Genomic DNA, 16,433 nt, shown 5'->3' with positions numbered 1-16,433 from the left:
GGAACAGCGTATCCAATATATATACAAGTACACAAATACACTTACTGACTTCAGAATTTGCTCCTTGTATCAAATACCACATAATTCACCTTCCTTCCATTCATTCAGTAACAGATATTTCCTGAGCACCTACTATAGGCCAGGCACTGTTCTATGCATTTGGGATACAACAGTGAATACGACAGTGGTGGGAGAAAAACAACAAACAGGATAAATAAGCAAAATATATAGTATGGTAGGTGGTAAGAACAGCTAGAGGAGAGAAATAAAGCAGGGGCAGGGGATGGAGACGGGAGGGGTATATGTTGCAATTTTAGACACAGTGCTTAGAACTTCACTTTCCTTGTCTTGAAAATGAATTTGCCTGTCCTGCGGTTGGATTGTTAAAAAGGCTAATAGAAAAGCAAACAAACAACAGAACCATCCAGGCACGAAAACTTCGTAACCTGCAGCTATGCAACTGTCAGGGAAGATGGTAACGGTCCATAAGGAAGTTTCTCTCCTCCCTGCTACATTCAGCCCTCTGCTTCTGCTTCTTGACTCTTCCAGCAGGAACTGGCGCTGAGCTCATCTTGGGCCTCCCTCCATCAGGACACCTCACTTCCCCGGTGCTCTTCAACAGTGTAATTTCTCCTTCACTGTCTTTCCAGCATTCACCCTTCCAGTTGTCACAGATGCCTGGGCCTTTGGGAGGACCCTGTCAGCAGCCTGACTTGCCCAGCCTGCTGTGCCCTGGCACTGACTCCTTATATCACTAACGTGCCCACCAAGGTTGCTCTCAGAGCAGCCTTTAAAGAAAAAAAAACTTCCCTTAGGAAGTCAGTAGGACAATGGTTAAGATTTGGGGCTTTGGACTGTGAAAGGCAACTTCCATCAATTCTGGCTGTGCAACCATGCATAAGTTACCTAAATTTTCTGTGCCTCCGTCTCTAAAACTGATGATAGTAGTACCTCCCCCCCCAGGTCCACGGTGAAGATAAAATGACATGACGCACGTAAAATGTTTGGCACAATGTCAGGCACACAGTTAACCCTCAAAACATAAGCTGCTCTGTCACCGGCAGTTCCTGGGAAGTTTTAACAAAAGAAAGCCCAAAGTGAGCAAGACTCGAATGAACAGTCGGACTTACAGCCTGAGACTTCTGGTTTGAGGGGACCACAAAGACATTCTGGATCTGCATCATGGCGGCAATGCTTAGAATTTCCTGAGAACAGCCAAAATTTCCTATAAACCAAAAAGCATGTCTGATTTCAAACATACAATATGTCAGAGAGAAGATGTTTTCTGACATTTTCTTTACACCACATTGTAAACTAAGATCATCTATTTACACGTAGCTTGATTTTTAAAGCTTGTAACATATAAACACTTCACCCTGCCAAATGGGATGTCCTGTACACGGTCCAGATGGAAGGAGGCCTGGAAGGACCCCACTCCGCGGTGGCCACACCGAGGGACTCTGCTGTGAGGCTCAATGGGGGCCAGCTTGGCCCTATCACTAGGGCGGGTCAGCTCCACACCTGCTCCCTACTCAGTGTGGACACCTAGAATCCTGGCAGAAAGCCTGAGAGGGAGAGGGGGCCGGGAATACGGGGCCTGTGTCCCTCGTGCTGTCCCTCTGCTCCTGGACCCTTTTAAGAGGTGGCCTCCCTCTCGGTAGGGCTCATTTCAGCCGGCAAGCCCGAGGCATAACTAGACCAGGGAAGCACGCTGTGGGCTGCAGCTGCTGCCACCTGGACACGGAGTCTGCGGCAATCAGCCCCCCGGGGCATCAGACAGAGAGCGCGAACGGTGCCGCATGCTCCCCACAGCTTCTGGCCTCGTGAGTGACCTACTTCCCCAGCCCCAAGCTTAGAATCCTGCTTCTCAGTGTAAGCCTGATTGCTCCAAAACACAATTACAGCTAACTTTCACCATGCTTAGTCTGACATGCAGCTTTGTCTGTTGCCAGTGAATATAAAGTTAGACAAAAGCAAGAAACAATGAGGATTTCCCTTCTCTAGGCTACTGAGGAGGGGGGAGCACAGGGGAGTGTGTGCCAAACCACAGTCTCTAGAGCAGCGGTCCCCAACCTTTTTGGCACCAGGGACAAGTTTCATGGAAGACAATTTTCCACAGACTGGGGAGGGGCATGGGACGGCTCAATGCAAGCGATGGGCTGCGGCAGATGAAGCTTCGCTCGCTCTCCCGCGCTCACCTCCTGCTGTGTGGCGCCGTTCCTAACTGGCCTCAGACGGGTACCAGTCCGTGGCCCGGAGGTTGGGGACCCCTGCTCTAGATGATTTTGACTTCTAAGTATTAGAAGATCTCCAGGTTATACACTTTTATCCCTTAACTCATATTCTCACAAAAATTTGAAGGTGTCGGAGAAGCTGGGACCCTTGTGCCTTGGTGGTGGGAATACAAAATGGTGCAGCCACTGTGGAAGACGATGCAGTGGTTCCTCAAAAAATTAAACATAGAATTATCAGATGATCCAGCAATTCCACTCTAAGTATACACCTCAAAGAAGTGAAAGCAGGGACTCAAACCCATACTTGCACACCCATGTTCATAGCAGCATTATTCACAATAGTCAAAAGGTGGCGGCTCCCTGGGTGTCCACCAACAGATGAATGGTCTATCCATACAATGGAATATTATTCAGCCTTTAAAAAGAAATTTTGACACATGCTACAACATAAATGAACCTTGAAGACATCATTATATCAAGTGAAAAAGTCAGTCACAAAAGGACAAATACTGTATGATTCTACTTCTATGAGGTTCCTAGAATAGTCAAATTTCATAGAGACAGAAGGCAGAACGGTGGCTGCTGGGGCTGGGGGACGACAGAATGGGGAGTTAGTGCTCAATGGGTACAGAGTTCCAGTTTGAAGAAAATGAAGAAGTTCCAGAGACAGACGGTGGTGGTGGCTGAACAATAACGTGAGTGTACTTAATGCTACAGAACCGCACACTCAAAAATGATTAACATGGTAAATTTTATGTTCTGTATGTTATACCACAAATTTTTTTTAAATCCCTGTTAAAAAAAAAATCAGGTGTCAGTACTAGACCCGCAGGAAACAAACAAAAGTGTTTACTGAATTAATGACGACTGACCTTGAATCACGAGTTAGCCACATGCCCCAAACCTTAGCTGAAAGCTCCTTCACTGCTCAAAATGTATTGTGCTCTCTTCCCCAGGGTGCACAGAATTTGGGAAACAACTCCCAGACAAAATAAAATCATTGAGGACTGTTGGTCTCCACCTACCTGATTCAAGCAGCATTTTTGCAAACATGGGATTCAAAGGAAACTCTGCTATCCTCATGCCAAGCGGCTCAGTTAGGCGACAGTCTTTGTCCAGCCCTGCCGTAAGAACAGCAACAAAAAGCAGAAGGCATGTACCATGGTGCTGGAAGATGCACAGTTGTTGGGAGAATAAAAGATGATGTATGCTAAACAAAGGTATCCAACCTCAACCTGACCCAGAGTGCTGTTACAATAAAAGAAGAAAAGAGTTCCTCAGCGCTCTTGAATGCTCAATTTTGAAAAACTGATCCTTCTGATGGTCTCTATGCAAGGACTTAATTATAAGGAAATGGCCTCACAGCCTCCTCCTGCCCCCACCCTCCCCTGGTCCCACTCCTCCCCAGAGACTGCTCTTTCCAAGGGACCGACAACCAGACAGTGCCAAACACAAAGGGCACTTTCCTTAGGGTCCCAGCAGCCTTTGACTCTGCTGACCACAGCTCCTTAGAAACACTCCTCCCCAGCTTCCATGATTCCCCACTCCCCTGCTTCTCTGCCACCTCTCCTGCTGTTCTCTCTGCATCACCTCTGGACCTTTTTCCATGGCCAGTTTCTGAGAGGCCACAGATGTCCCAGGCCTCTCAGAAATTTGTGAGCAATTACAAAGCTGATGACTGAGTCTAAACACACGCCCGGCTCTCTCTTTGGTGCCAACACCAGAGCTGTTTATCCAACTGCCTCCGGGGCTGTTTGCTGAACTGGGCTGCCTCCTTCAATTCCTCACATCCCTCCTTGCCTCTTTACCAATAGCCAATTTTGAGGTAGTGGATTCCCAAGATAGAGACTCTCGTTTTACTATGGTTTAGACTATTCCCAAGATGGAGCATTAAAACACCTGCTGCAGACCTCAGGGCAAGATAGAAAAGGTCATTTCTCTTCTGTTCCCATATAATCATCTCTTTGAAGGTGATAATTCAGCTTATAAATAAATTTAAGTTGGGTGTTCCCCTCTACCTTTTCCAGCTTAGTTAGATCAGTGAAGACATTTTAAATATTTTAAATTTCATTCTGTTTGGAGGAAAATCAGTCCAAATGAAAAACTTCTAAATAGTGGATATTCTCTCATACACATTTCAGATTATCCCAGGAGACTTTGCTTTCAAGTTCCTATCACATGCTTGAGAACAGAGGATGGAAACCTTTTCTGGCATATGCTCACTCAGGGCTGATGTGATATAGACCCTAAAGGCCTTTTAAATCATTGGAGATTTTTTTTTAATCAATAGTTGGCTATTCCTTCACAGGAAGGTATCATAAATATAATGAAGATGGACCCCTACCTCACCCTATACAAAATATTAACTCAAAATGGATCACAGACCTACTAAACATAAGAACTGAAACTATAAAAACTCTTCAAAGAAAACCTAGGAGAGATCTTCATGCCCAAGGATTAGGAAATGATTTCTTAGGTAAGACACCAAAAGCACAAGCAATGAAAGAAAAAATACATAAACTGAACCACATAAAAACTTAAAACTTTTGTATTACCAACAATACCATCAAGAAAGTGAAAAGCCAACCCACAGAATGGGAGGAATATTTACAATCACAGATCTGATAAGAAACGTGTATCCAGTATATATAAAGAACTCCTCCAACTCGATAATAAAAAGACAACACCCCAAGTAAAAATGAACAAAGGATTTGAATAGACATTTCTCCAAAAAAGATATACAAATAGCCAATAAGCATACGAAAAAGTACTCAGCATCATCAGTCATTAGGGAAATACAAACCAAAATGGCGAGACACCACTTCATACCCACCAGGATGGCTACAGTACATAAAACAGATAATAACAAGCATGGGCAACCCGTCATTACGTGGAGAAACTGGAACCCTCACACACTGCTGGTAGAAGGTCCACCAAAAACTTGTACGTGGATACTTACAGCAGCATTATTTATATTAGTCAAAAAGGGGAAACAATCTAAATGTTCATCAACTGATAAATGAATAAGAATAATAAGTGGTATATCGATACAATGGAATATTATTCGGCAATAAAAAGAAATGAAGTATCAATACTGCTACAACATAGATAAATCTTGAAAACATCATGCTGAATGAAAAAAGCCAATCACAAAAGACCACATACTATGTGATTCCATTTATATGAAATGTCCAGAATAGGCAAATCTATAGAGATAGGAAGTATATTAGCGGTTGCCTAGGCTGGGATGGGGGAGAGGGCTATTGGGGAGGGAATGGGGAGGGAGGGCTATTGGGTTCAGGGTTTCTTTTTTGGGTGATGAAAATGTTCTAAATGTTCTAAACTTGTAGTGATGGTTGCACAACCCTGTAAATATACTAAAAAGCACTGAACTGTACATTTTAAATGGGTAAATTTTACAGCATATGAATTATACTTCAATAAAGATGTTGAGAACAAAAAAAAAAAAGAGAGAAAGAAAGAATCTCAAAGAACAAAACCTCCACTGAAATTTAATACTGAACTGGATATTATATTCACCTGAGGCAACATTCACAGAAAAGACACAAACTTCCTGAAGAGGTAAATTCAGGCCACAGTTTTCTCTATCTTAAGGTAAATACCACATTTTCAAACAAGAGAATAGAAGTTCCTCCATAACATGGTGTTTCCTCACCCAAACAATACCACAGCCTGGTATTCTACCCAATTCTCCACAGGGAACTCCAGGAGTGGAAGGAAGGGGAGTTAGGGAGAGAACACAGGGCCAGATTTCAGAATGGGGTCGAGGGACAGAGGAAAAGGCGCAGAGAGGTAACATGTGAAATACTGGTAGAGAATCTTCCAGATGTCTCTTGGAAGTGTAGCTGTGGCGATGGTTATTAATAGCTTCTGACGTACTGACACAGGCTTTATAAATTCATTGTCACGACTGGACTTCATTAATCACCATCCCACCTTCTTATTTGGATGAGCTGACGTGTCACTAAGAGGACCATACATATAGGGAGAATCAATCCCAGCCTTGAAGATACTAAGAACCCTAGCGTGAATACAACCTAACTAATATCACATATTAATAAACAGATAAGAAAACACAGAACAAGAGACAGGCATACCTCCCAGAGCATAGAGTAACTCCAACGCCTGAACCATCGACTGTGCTGGAGGGGGCTGTAAAAAACATAAAAACCCTCCTAAGTTAACTTCATCAGGTAACAGCCATAATAATGTGACTTTCCTGCTCAATCCACTCTTCTCTCTAACATGCCCGAGACTTCCCAACCTCCACGCTTCTACTCTTGAAATGTCCTTCCTCTCCCTCTCAGCACCCTTAGTACTATTTGGTCTTTAATCTCAGCTTGGCTAAACATTTCCTTTGAAGCTTTCCCTCATGCTCCCCTCCATCAGAAGCGATGGGTTCTTACCTTGAACTACCTCTTTGCTTTCCCTAAGCTTTCATCAAACATCTCTAGTTTTTACTTCGTGTCTCAGCCTTCTAAGAAGCCCCATGATACTGCAGTAGTGGTGGATGATTCATCTTTGCATCACCCACAGCCCTGCCCCAGGCCCTGCCTATAGGGGGCAACTGACATCGGTTAAATTTGAATTCCTGAAAAGAGAATGCCAGACAATTTGGAGCTAAGCAAAGCTGATATTGTGACCTTCAGTCTGAGTCTCTGGATCCTTACTATGTTCTTTCCTTCCACGCGCCTTTACTGGCATCTACTGAGTACCAAGCATCATTACTATCGTCCTCTAAATTATTTCATCTATAAGCCACATAATGAAATTATAGTCCTTTTGCAAACTGCATAGTTTTTTTTTCTCAAATGCATTCACAACAAATGTATTTTAAGTATCACGCTGTTTTAGTTCAATTTTACAGATGAGGAAAGTGAATAACAAAAAGTAAAAGACATTTGAACAAGATCCTAGAGGCAGTTGGTGGCAAAGTCAGAGACTGAATTCAGGTCTCATTCTTTCCACTCTACCCCACCCACTGACTGCCAAGGAACAGAGCTGTACTTCTCAAAGCTGTGCTGACTGCATGCACACACAGATGAGGGTAGGAACGAGACCTGATTCACTATACACTGGGGATTCAACAAATCGCTGTTGACTAAATCATATAATTGATTCACTAGCCTTTCCTCAGTGCCCACAACATCCTACTTTACAAACAGGCAACATACACACAGCACCTCAATAGAGGAGCTGAACCCCTCTGGGATCTTTTATTACACTGAGATTACATGAATAATGGATAGCTCAAGCACTGAATGTGGTTCTGAATAATTACAGAACAAAACAGGCTCTCTTCGACTCCTTTCAATCTTTGGCCCTGTTTCCAGTCAATCACCAAGCCCAATGAATTCTGCTCTTTGAATTCATCATCAATCAAAACAACCCACACCTTTACCCACCCCCTTCTCCAATCACATCCAGAGTATTCTCACCTCAACACACATTTACTAGTATTTCTCTATGGCCTCATCTGATTCGGGACCATATGCAAACGCTGTTTTAATGTAGTTGGAAGGACTGTGTGTGTATAATTTTAACTTGTTTTTCTCACTGCCTGCTTTCCTGTTCCCTCTGTTTCTTGTACCCATGGACACTTCACAGCAAATACCCTGGGACAACTGCATACTATTCTGACAAGGTCATACACTGTGAAATAAGCAACTTTCTTACTACTGGGCAGTTGAGTTCTTTTAGTTCTTTGCTACTGTAATCATCACTGCTAAATATACAAAATTATATGTATCCTGTGATTTCAACTGTGAAAAAAACACAATTTCAGGAGGAAATAACCAGAAGGCAATATATGAAGATGAGTTTATATGTATTTTCCTCATTTTTCAGTTGTCTGAAAGTTTATGATTTCCGTTATTATATTTTTAATTTAATGTAAAATGATACTATAAACATTATCCTACATGTAAGTTCTTTGTTTCTTTTGAATTATTTTTTTCAGGAGAAAATTCCCTGAGAATAAATACCAGGCATTTCTACAGCTCATAAAATAATGTCAGAAAGTCCTCCATGAGGACTGAAACAGAATATAAAACCACTTTCCCCAAACTGTGTCAGCTTTGGATTTTACCATTTTTCCTTATGTTTGATCATTCAATTAATGTACAGTGGTACAGCTATTTCAACTTGCATTTATCTCTCCTAGAGAAGCCAAACATGTTCTAACGTTAGTTACTATTTGTGCTGTTCCCTTTCCTTTAGCTTTTTCTTTAGTGAGTATTCGATGTATTCACAAGGACGTTTGAAAACTCTATAGTTTTTGAGACACTGATCTGTCCTTTTTGCCCTTATGTTTTCCTTTAATCTGAGATGTGGAGCTTTTCATAAGCTTTTGATTTGCATATACTGTTCACTTTTCTGTATAATTTCTTGTACTATATACCAACATTCAAAGCGTATATTTTCTCCATACTTATGAGAAATAAGTATGTTTTCTTTGGGAGAGCAGATGATATTGTTATATTCTCTTCTTTCATTTGCCTAGTTTATCATGACATGGCACATTAGGGACTTTAGCACCCAGGAATCTAGCCTTGTTACACATCATATACCAACAGAGTTGGGATATAATAAGGAGTTAAAAATGCAAGCTTTCAAATCATAAAAATTCAAGAAGAAAACATGAGTGAATATTTATTAACTGACCTAGATATGGGGAAATGCTTCATAAGCACAAGAGTAACAGAAGAAATCACAGAGGTAAAGATGGAAAGATATTACTATCTTTGCTTAAATGGCTGCACATAAACAAACAATAAAATACAATACAATCAGAAGAACTTTGCAAGAAATACTATAGACAAAGGTTAATGTGTTTAATAGTTAACGGACTCTTAATCACTAATAAACACTAATTCTAACAGATAAATGGATTATCTGTTAGATAAGATTATGTAGATTTCTTCTTATATTTCAGAAGAAATATAAAGTGGCCAATAATTTTTTTTAATCTTATGAGAAATCAAAAAAGATACAGATAATATTTTTCCTCCTTCCCCCCACCAAATCAAATTAGCAAAACTCTAAAAGAAAATAACATGACATGATAGGGGTACAGTGAGTCAGGCATTCATGCACTGCTGGAGTTTATACCTGTAAAGGAATTCAGCCTTGTATCAAGGATCTATGAAATGACCATGGCCCTCTGACCCAATAATCATACTCCTGGAAACTGACCTTGGGAAATAATCAGAAATGCAATCAGCCATAGGGACTTTCCCTGCAGCTCTACCAGAGCCCTCTTGGCTCCCCCAATCACGACATTTGGGCACCTAGGCCTACACACACACTCCTGCCCTGGATAACTCCACCTCTCCCGACCTGCTGAGATCCCACTTGGGTTTCAGGTCTCACCTCAGACATGACTAACTGGGCTGCGGGCCTTTCCTTTGTCTCTCAGAGTACAGGGCCCAGGCACTGTCATTACCCACTTACTTGTCTCTCTCCCCCAACAGACAAGAACAGAATTGTGTCAGCCTTGTCTGGCTGTATTCCCTTGAACCCTGCACACAACACACGAGCTAAGTGAAAAAACCCAGAAAGGCAGCACGCTCTGTATCAATGTCCTGACACTCCCCTGGGAGCACTCTGGCCTCCCAGACAGACAGAAGGCAGGACTTACCGACATGAAGTGGAACCTGAGGACGTTGTCGATCCCCAGTGCTTTCAGCTGCAGGATGACAGGGGCCAGATTGCTCCGCTGCATCTCAGGAACGGTGGATTGAGGCAGCTGGTCAAAGGCTTCCTCTAAGGATAAGAAAAGAGAACTGTTTGAGATCAAATGTCACAATCAAATGCAATCATTATGCCAAAGGAACAGTTCTCCTTCTCTAACTTTAATGAGAGGCTCTAGGAGTCTAGGCTCAGATGCATATGATATTGTGATATAAAGTTGTTTCCTATTTAGGAAAGATCCTTCTATTTTTTTAAATACCTTAGATAAATACATTTGAACAATATATCTTTATAAAAGTTTCTCCTTTTACTTTAGAATGCTTTTTAAAATGTGCTTCTTGGACTTCCCTGGTGGCACAGTGGTTAAGAATCTGCCTGCCTATGCAGGGGACACGGGTTCGAGCTCTGGTCCGGGAAGATCCCACATGCCGCGGAGCAACTAAGCCCATGCACCACAACTACTGAGCCTGCGCTCTAGAGCCCACGAGCCACAACTACTGAGCCCGCATGCCACAACTATGGAAGCTGGCGTGCCTAGAGCCCATGCTCCGCAAAAGATAAGCCACCACAACGAGAAGCCCGTGCACCACAAAGAAGAGTAGCCCCCGCTCGCCACAACTAGAGAAAGTCTGGACGCAGCAACGAAGACCCCATGCAGCCAAAAATTAATTAATTAATTAATTAATTAAAATAAAATGTGCTTCTTGTTAGCAAAACATTAAATCAAAGCAACAAGTATTTGCTGAATCACTATGGGTGGCCAATTGCCATTCCCTCTGCTTGGGATGGAGTACGTCAAGCAGGCCAGAACTACACATAAAAGCAAAGAACTATTTCAAGATAAATCACCAAATATAACTAGAACATAACCAAAGTATCTCCAAAATATAAAAAAAATGACCAAACCTTATAAACAGCAAAATTTGTCCAAATCTAACTTTCTAAATTGAGCCAGGCACACACGTCACTCCCAGAATCTGATGCTGCCCCAAACAGATTAATGAATGCTTACATGCACCATCAGGAACAAAAGGTGTCCTCAAACACCTTTTGAGGAAAAAGCACCATCAGGTTCAGAGGTGCCAAGATGGGAGGGGCAGGAGAGGGCAGAGGAAGGAAAGAGAATCTGGGAAGCCTTTTTATAAAAGCTAGATAAAAAGGGTGGGGAGGGCTTCCCTGGCGGCGCACTGCTTGAGAGTCCGCCTGCCGATGCAGGGGACACGGGTTCGTGCCCTGGTCCGGGAAGATCCCACATGCCGTGGAGCGGCTGGGCCCGTGAGCCATGGCCACTGAGCCTGCGCGTCCGGAGCCTGTGCTCCGCAACGGGAGAGGCCCACGTACCGCAAAAAAAAAAAAAAAAAAAGCATGGGGAAAAGACAGGTAGGAAGAGATTAAATCCTTTTTGTGTATATTCAGAAAGCTTCAGGATCACATAGAGGAGGATTATATACACAGTCCTCCCACATCAGTCAACACTTTAACTGTGCACACCCTCTTTCACACAAAGGTGGCTCAACTTCCATTCAGATCATAAATCCTTAGTTAACTAGAGAAAAAAAATCAGAACAAAACAAAAGGTGTCGTGAAGAACTAGCACCACCACTGAAGGACTTCAGAAAGCTTTAATTTGAGAAAACAGACAATAAATACTCTGTGAACTGACTGATACAAATTGCCAAATGCTTGGGTCTACTTGGAAGGTTCTGGGTAACAGGCAACAGCAGGAAGTTCCAAATGGGATATTCCATTCAAGTTGCAAGAGTGTTTGGGGGATAGCCTTTTGGTAGGATAACCGCATTTTCCAAGCACACTGCTGACCAAGGCAGAAACAAAGTTACCAGATAAGAGGACGGTCCTGCTGAGAAGACGCTCACAGGAAGTAGGTGCTTCCTAAGAGTTCATTGACACTCAGTTGAACTCTACTGAGAACTCAAGTACACAAGGCATTGGGCCAAGAGCTGCAGGAGCTGTAGGCCAATGGCTCTTAAGAAGTTTCAGTGATTCAAAGGGGCCTGGGACCAAGAGGAGGAACAGGCTAGGTCCCAGTGAGGGGTCCTCCCAAAGAGAAATGGAGGCAGAGGGAAGAAGGAAGGACAGCTGGTGGGAGAAGGCATTTGAGGGCACTGACATGTGAGGGAGGATTTCAAGGATAAGGAGGATCTGTTGGGCAGAGGAAACAGCCCATGGAAAGGTACCAAAGGTTTGAGAGGTGGATGTGGGAAAACAGAAGGTATGTCCAAGAAGAGTGCAGCTCAGCAGGGATGCAGTGTAGGGTAGGTGCTGGTGTACAACAGGAGAAGACAAGCTAGAAATAGTCCCGTAAGGCCCTGGGAAACTGTTAAGGGTCTGAGCAGGTAGCACCCTGCTCAGAGCTGCGTTTTCTGGAAGCAGGCTAGCGGAGAAAGCCTAGAGGCTGGATCTAACGTAGCCCATTACGTGGCCTCTCCTCAACCTCACCTCCACTAAAACTGCTCATGCTAAGGACTCCAGTGACCTTTTAACCAAAGCCACTTGCCAATCTTTAGTCCACAGTCTACTGTTTGATTTCTTTGGAGCATGAGATGATGCTGGCCATTTCCTCTTTAAAAGTAACCTGAGTTCCTCAAGTTAAACGAAGAATTACCATATGACCCTGCAATTCCACTCCTAGGTGTATACCCAAAGGAATTAAAAACAGGTACTCAAACAAGTACACATACATGCTTGTTCACAGCAGCACTACCCACAATAGCCAAAAGGTGGAAGCAACCATCAACTAATGAATAAACAAATTGTGGTACATCCATACAACAGAATATTATTCAGCCCAAAAAGGAATGAAGTCCTAATACAATGTAAATGAACCTGGAAAACATTACACTGAATGAAAGAAACCAGACACAAAACATCACATTATATGATTTAATTTATATGAAATATCCAAAACAGACACAGTCTTCCCTTGGTATCCACAGGAGATTGGTACCAGGACATCCCTCTCCCCCACTGCAGATACCAAAATCTGGGGATGCTCAAGTCCCTTATATAAAATGGCATGGTATTTGCATATAACCTACACACATCCCCTGAATACTTTAAATCATCTCTAGATTACTTATAGGACCTAACACAATGTAAACCCCATGTAAACAGTTGCTGGTGTGCGGGCAAATTCAAGTTTTGCTTTCTGGAACTTTCTGGGATTTTCTTCCCAAATATTTTCAGTCTGTAGTTGGTTGAATCTGCAGATACGGAGGGCCAACTGTCAATCCAGAAAGAAAGAACAAAGACTGTTGGTTGGTGGTTGTCAGCGGCTGGGGGCAGGGAGAAATGGAGGAAAAACTGCTTAATGGGTTAGGAGTTTTGCTTTGGAGTGATGAAAATGTTTTGAAACTAGATAAAGGTGGTGGTTGCACACTGTGAACCATAATAAATGCCACTGAACTGTTCAAGTTAAAATGGTTAATTTCGTGTATGTAAATTTCACCTTAATAAATTTTTTGTTTGTTTGTTTTCTTAAAACTTCCTCCTCCCCTTATTTCAGTTCCTCTTTTAGCCCTGGTTCTCCTCTTTGCACTTCCGTCATTCCTTCTTAGCACCTTCAGTAGAAGACCCTCACCTCTCTGGTTTCAGGCTCTGCCTTCCCCCTCCCTCCCATGAATCCTTCTTACCCCGTTCCTCCCCTCCAAGTACTGGTACATTCCACTCCCTCTGCCTGGTGCGCTGGAATCTATTCTCCACTGCTATCCCTTCACCTGGATTAACTACTGGGCTGCCAATAAGACTGGGCTCAATTACCGACTGTGGAGCCCTCTCCAACAGGATAACTCCCTGCTCTCTGCTTCCAAGGCTCATTCCATTAAGGTGACCCTATCACACCATAATATGCTGATCTGTTCATGAGACTGTCTCCACCACCAAGCTGTCAGCCACGTGGCCACAGACCGTGTCTCACCTGGCCCTAGATTTCCAAGCCTTGTCTCCATGCATGGCACAGAGCAGGTGCTCTGTAAACATTCGCTAAAAGAATAAATGATGTCAAGGACTGAACAAGGATGACGGTAACCGGAAAGCAAAGAAGAGCTAAGTGGTAAAACCCCCCGGATCTGGTACATGACTGCAGATGGATATTGGACAGAAGAGAGAGTTAAAAACAATTTGAGGGCTTCCCTGGTGGTGCAGTGGTTGAGAGTCTGCCTGCCGATGCAGGGGACACGGGTTCGTGCCCCGGTCCGGGAGGATCCCACATGCCGCAGAGCGGCTGGGCCCATGAGCCATGGCTGCTGAGCCTGTGCGTCAGGAACCTCTGCTCTGCAGCGGGAGAGGCCACAATGGTGAGAGGCCTGCGTACCGCAAAAAAAAAAAAAAAAAAAAAAAAAAACAATTTGAAAATTAAGTCTGGACAATTGAGAGAAACCTTGATACCATTGCCCACAAAAGAGGAGTACGAAGAAGGAAAGAGCAGCTTTGGGGACATCATTTTCTGCAGGTAAGGCTGTCATCTAGCTGGAGAGAAAGCTCCTTATGAGCTGGGACAGTCTTTATTGTCATTTCATTTTGCTCCCACAGAGCCTAGCATGGTGCATGGCACAGAGCAGGAGTTGACCAACTAATTGCTTTCTATCAATGAGCCTCAGGAGAGATCCTGCCAGTTTAGCTCTGCAAAGATGCTCTGAACCAGAGGTAAAGATGGAGCCCAGCGGCAGGGGGTGGTGGTGGTGGGATGAACTGGGAGATTGGGACTGACATGTATACAGTGATGTGTATAAAATGGATGACTAATAAGAAAGTAAATAAATAAACATAAAAAAAAAAAAAAGATGGCACCCAGTGTGAGGACCCACAGGATTCCGGGATCCCAGAACAAGAAAATGGCACACGAAGCTAAGGGAGAGGTAAGAAAGACAGGACCTGAGCCGCAGGACCCAAGCTACACGTCACATGGCCACAGAGAGGCTGAGGCGCAGACATTAGGTTAGAAAGGAGATGTCAAATAACTGGTGATTCGTGGTCCAGCTTTGGCCAGCAGGGAGCAGTAGCAAAGAAGCGCCACATTTGGAGTGAGGAAGGCGGTGGAGGCCAGATCACCGAGGGCCTTGTGAGGGAAGTCTGGATCTTATGTTAAGTTTTGCCTATTATGGTAGATATCTGTAATATTCTCTGATGCCCAGGCTGAGTATTAGAAAGTCAAAACCCTTTAAAAAAAAAAAAAAAAGCCAAACTTACCCGTATAAAGGCGGTAACATTTTCCTGAGCGGCTGCGGCCACCACGTCCTGCTCGCTGGCTGGCTGATGCCTGGGACACTGGGACCACCACCAAGCACTCAATAGCTGTCCTGGGGTTGTAGGCTCGGAGTTTCACAAAGCCACAGTCAATCACATACACAATCCCGCTGATTGTGATGGACGTTTCTGCTACATTGGTGGCCACTATCACCTAGGCTCCCCACAGGAAGGAGAGTAAGGGTAAAAGTTATTTGGTTCTTTTCACTCAGAATAAACTAATCGAAATCCTAAAAGATTTTAAGATATTTCTGACAGTGCAGAACCTGTGAGAGGCAGTTTGGTATCCTGGATAGAGCATGATGAGTTTTAGGGTCAGGGTACCCTGGGTTTGAATTCTCCCTGAGTGTGGGACCTTGAACAAATTACTTCACCTCCTGAGCATGTTTCCTTGTCTCCATAATAATATTTACCCTCTCCCAGGGTCCTTAAGGGGATTAAATGTGAAATATACATGAAGTGATTACAGCCTGGTACCTGGAGTACTTGGCCCAGAGTAACATTCAACAAATGTTAGTTTCTACCTTTTGTACAACTTAAGTAAATCACATGTCTAGTCATGTACATGTCTAGTCATGTACATGTCTAGTCATTTGCTCACTCACATTCTAACTGCTTTCTGAGGGTCTGCACATTGCCAGGCACTCTCCAAGCTGCCAGGAATGTATGATGGACAAGAGTCTACATTCCAGTATGAGGGTTTGGGTAGAGAAATAATGAACATAAACAAGAGAGTGACTGGGAAGAAAATGCAACAGGGTAATACTCTAATATTATGTAGCATTCAATGTATACATCATATATTATAATAATGGAGTGCTACTTCAGGTTAGATGGCCAGGGAAAACCTCTCTAAAAGAAGACTTTGGGCTAAGACCTGAGTAATAAGCAGCAGCCAGCCCTACAGGGATCCAGGCAGAGGAAGCAGAAACAGCCTATGCAGCCAGAGACCAGAGTAAATAAATACAAGACGAACTCAGGAGGGAGGCAGGGACCAGATCATGCACAGTCCCTGGGCCACGTGAGGGGTTTGCATTTTATTCTAAGGGCACTGGGCGCTGCCCCTGGAAGGTACGAAGCAGCAGGAGACATGCACAGATAGCACTTAGAACGTTTTTCGGGCACTTTTACATCGATCGTTTTATAAAACATCTTCCTACCATTTTTTTTTTTTTTTTGCTGTACGCGGGCCTCTCACTGTTGTGGCCTCTCCCTTTGCGGAGC

At 43.5% G+C, this 16,433-nt stretch overlaps 1 protein-coding gene across 3 annotated transcripts in view; it reads right to left on the bottom strand.

The window, feature by feature from the left end:
* DHX35 (DEAH-box helicase 35) overlaps positions 1 to 16,433 on the bottom strand; it is a 77,449-nt gene that overhangs the window by 21,617 nt on the left and 39,399 nt on the right. For 2 of the 3 annotated variants that reach the window (XM_073792996.1, XM_033839406.2), the window contains exons 12-16: positions 15,153 to 15,363; positions 9,895 to 10,019; positions 6,353 to 6,407; positions 3,260 to 3,355; positions 1,131 to 1,225 (exon numbers count right to left, since the gene is read on the bottom strand). In XM_073792996.1, the coding sequence (XP_073649097.1) occupies positions 1,131 to 1,225; positions 3,260 to 3,355; positions 6,353 to 6,407; positions 9,895 to 10,019; positions 15,153 to 15,363 (582 nt within the window). The remainder of the gene's footprint in view (positions 1 to 1,130; positions 1,226 to 3,259; positions 3,356 to 6,352; positions 6,408 to 9,894; positions 10,020 to 15,152; positions 15,364 to 16,433) is intronic. The other variant, XM_033839407.2, reaches the window with a different exon arrangement.

This window comes from Tursiops truncatus, chromosome 15, assembly GCF_011762595.2.
Source record: "Tursiops truncatus isolate mTurTru1 chromosome 15, mTurTru1.mat.Y, whole genome shotgun sequence".
NCBI lineage: Eukaryota > Metazoa > Chordata > Mammalia > Artiodactyla > Delphinidae > Tursiops > Tursiops truncatus.
Note: the sequence above shows the minus strand (reverse complement) of the source record. Positions and strands in the feature narration are given on the sequence as shown.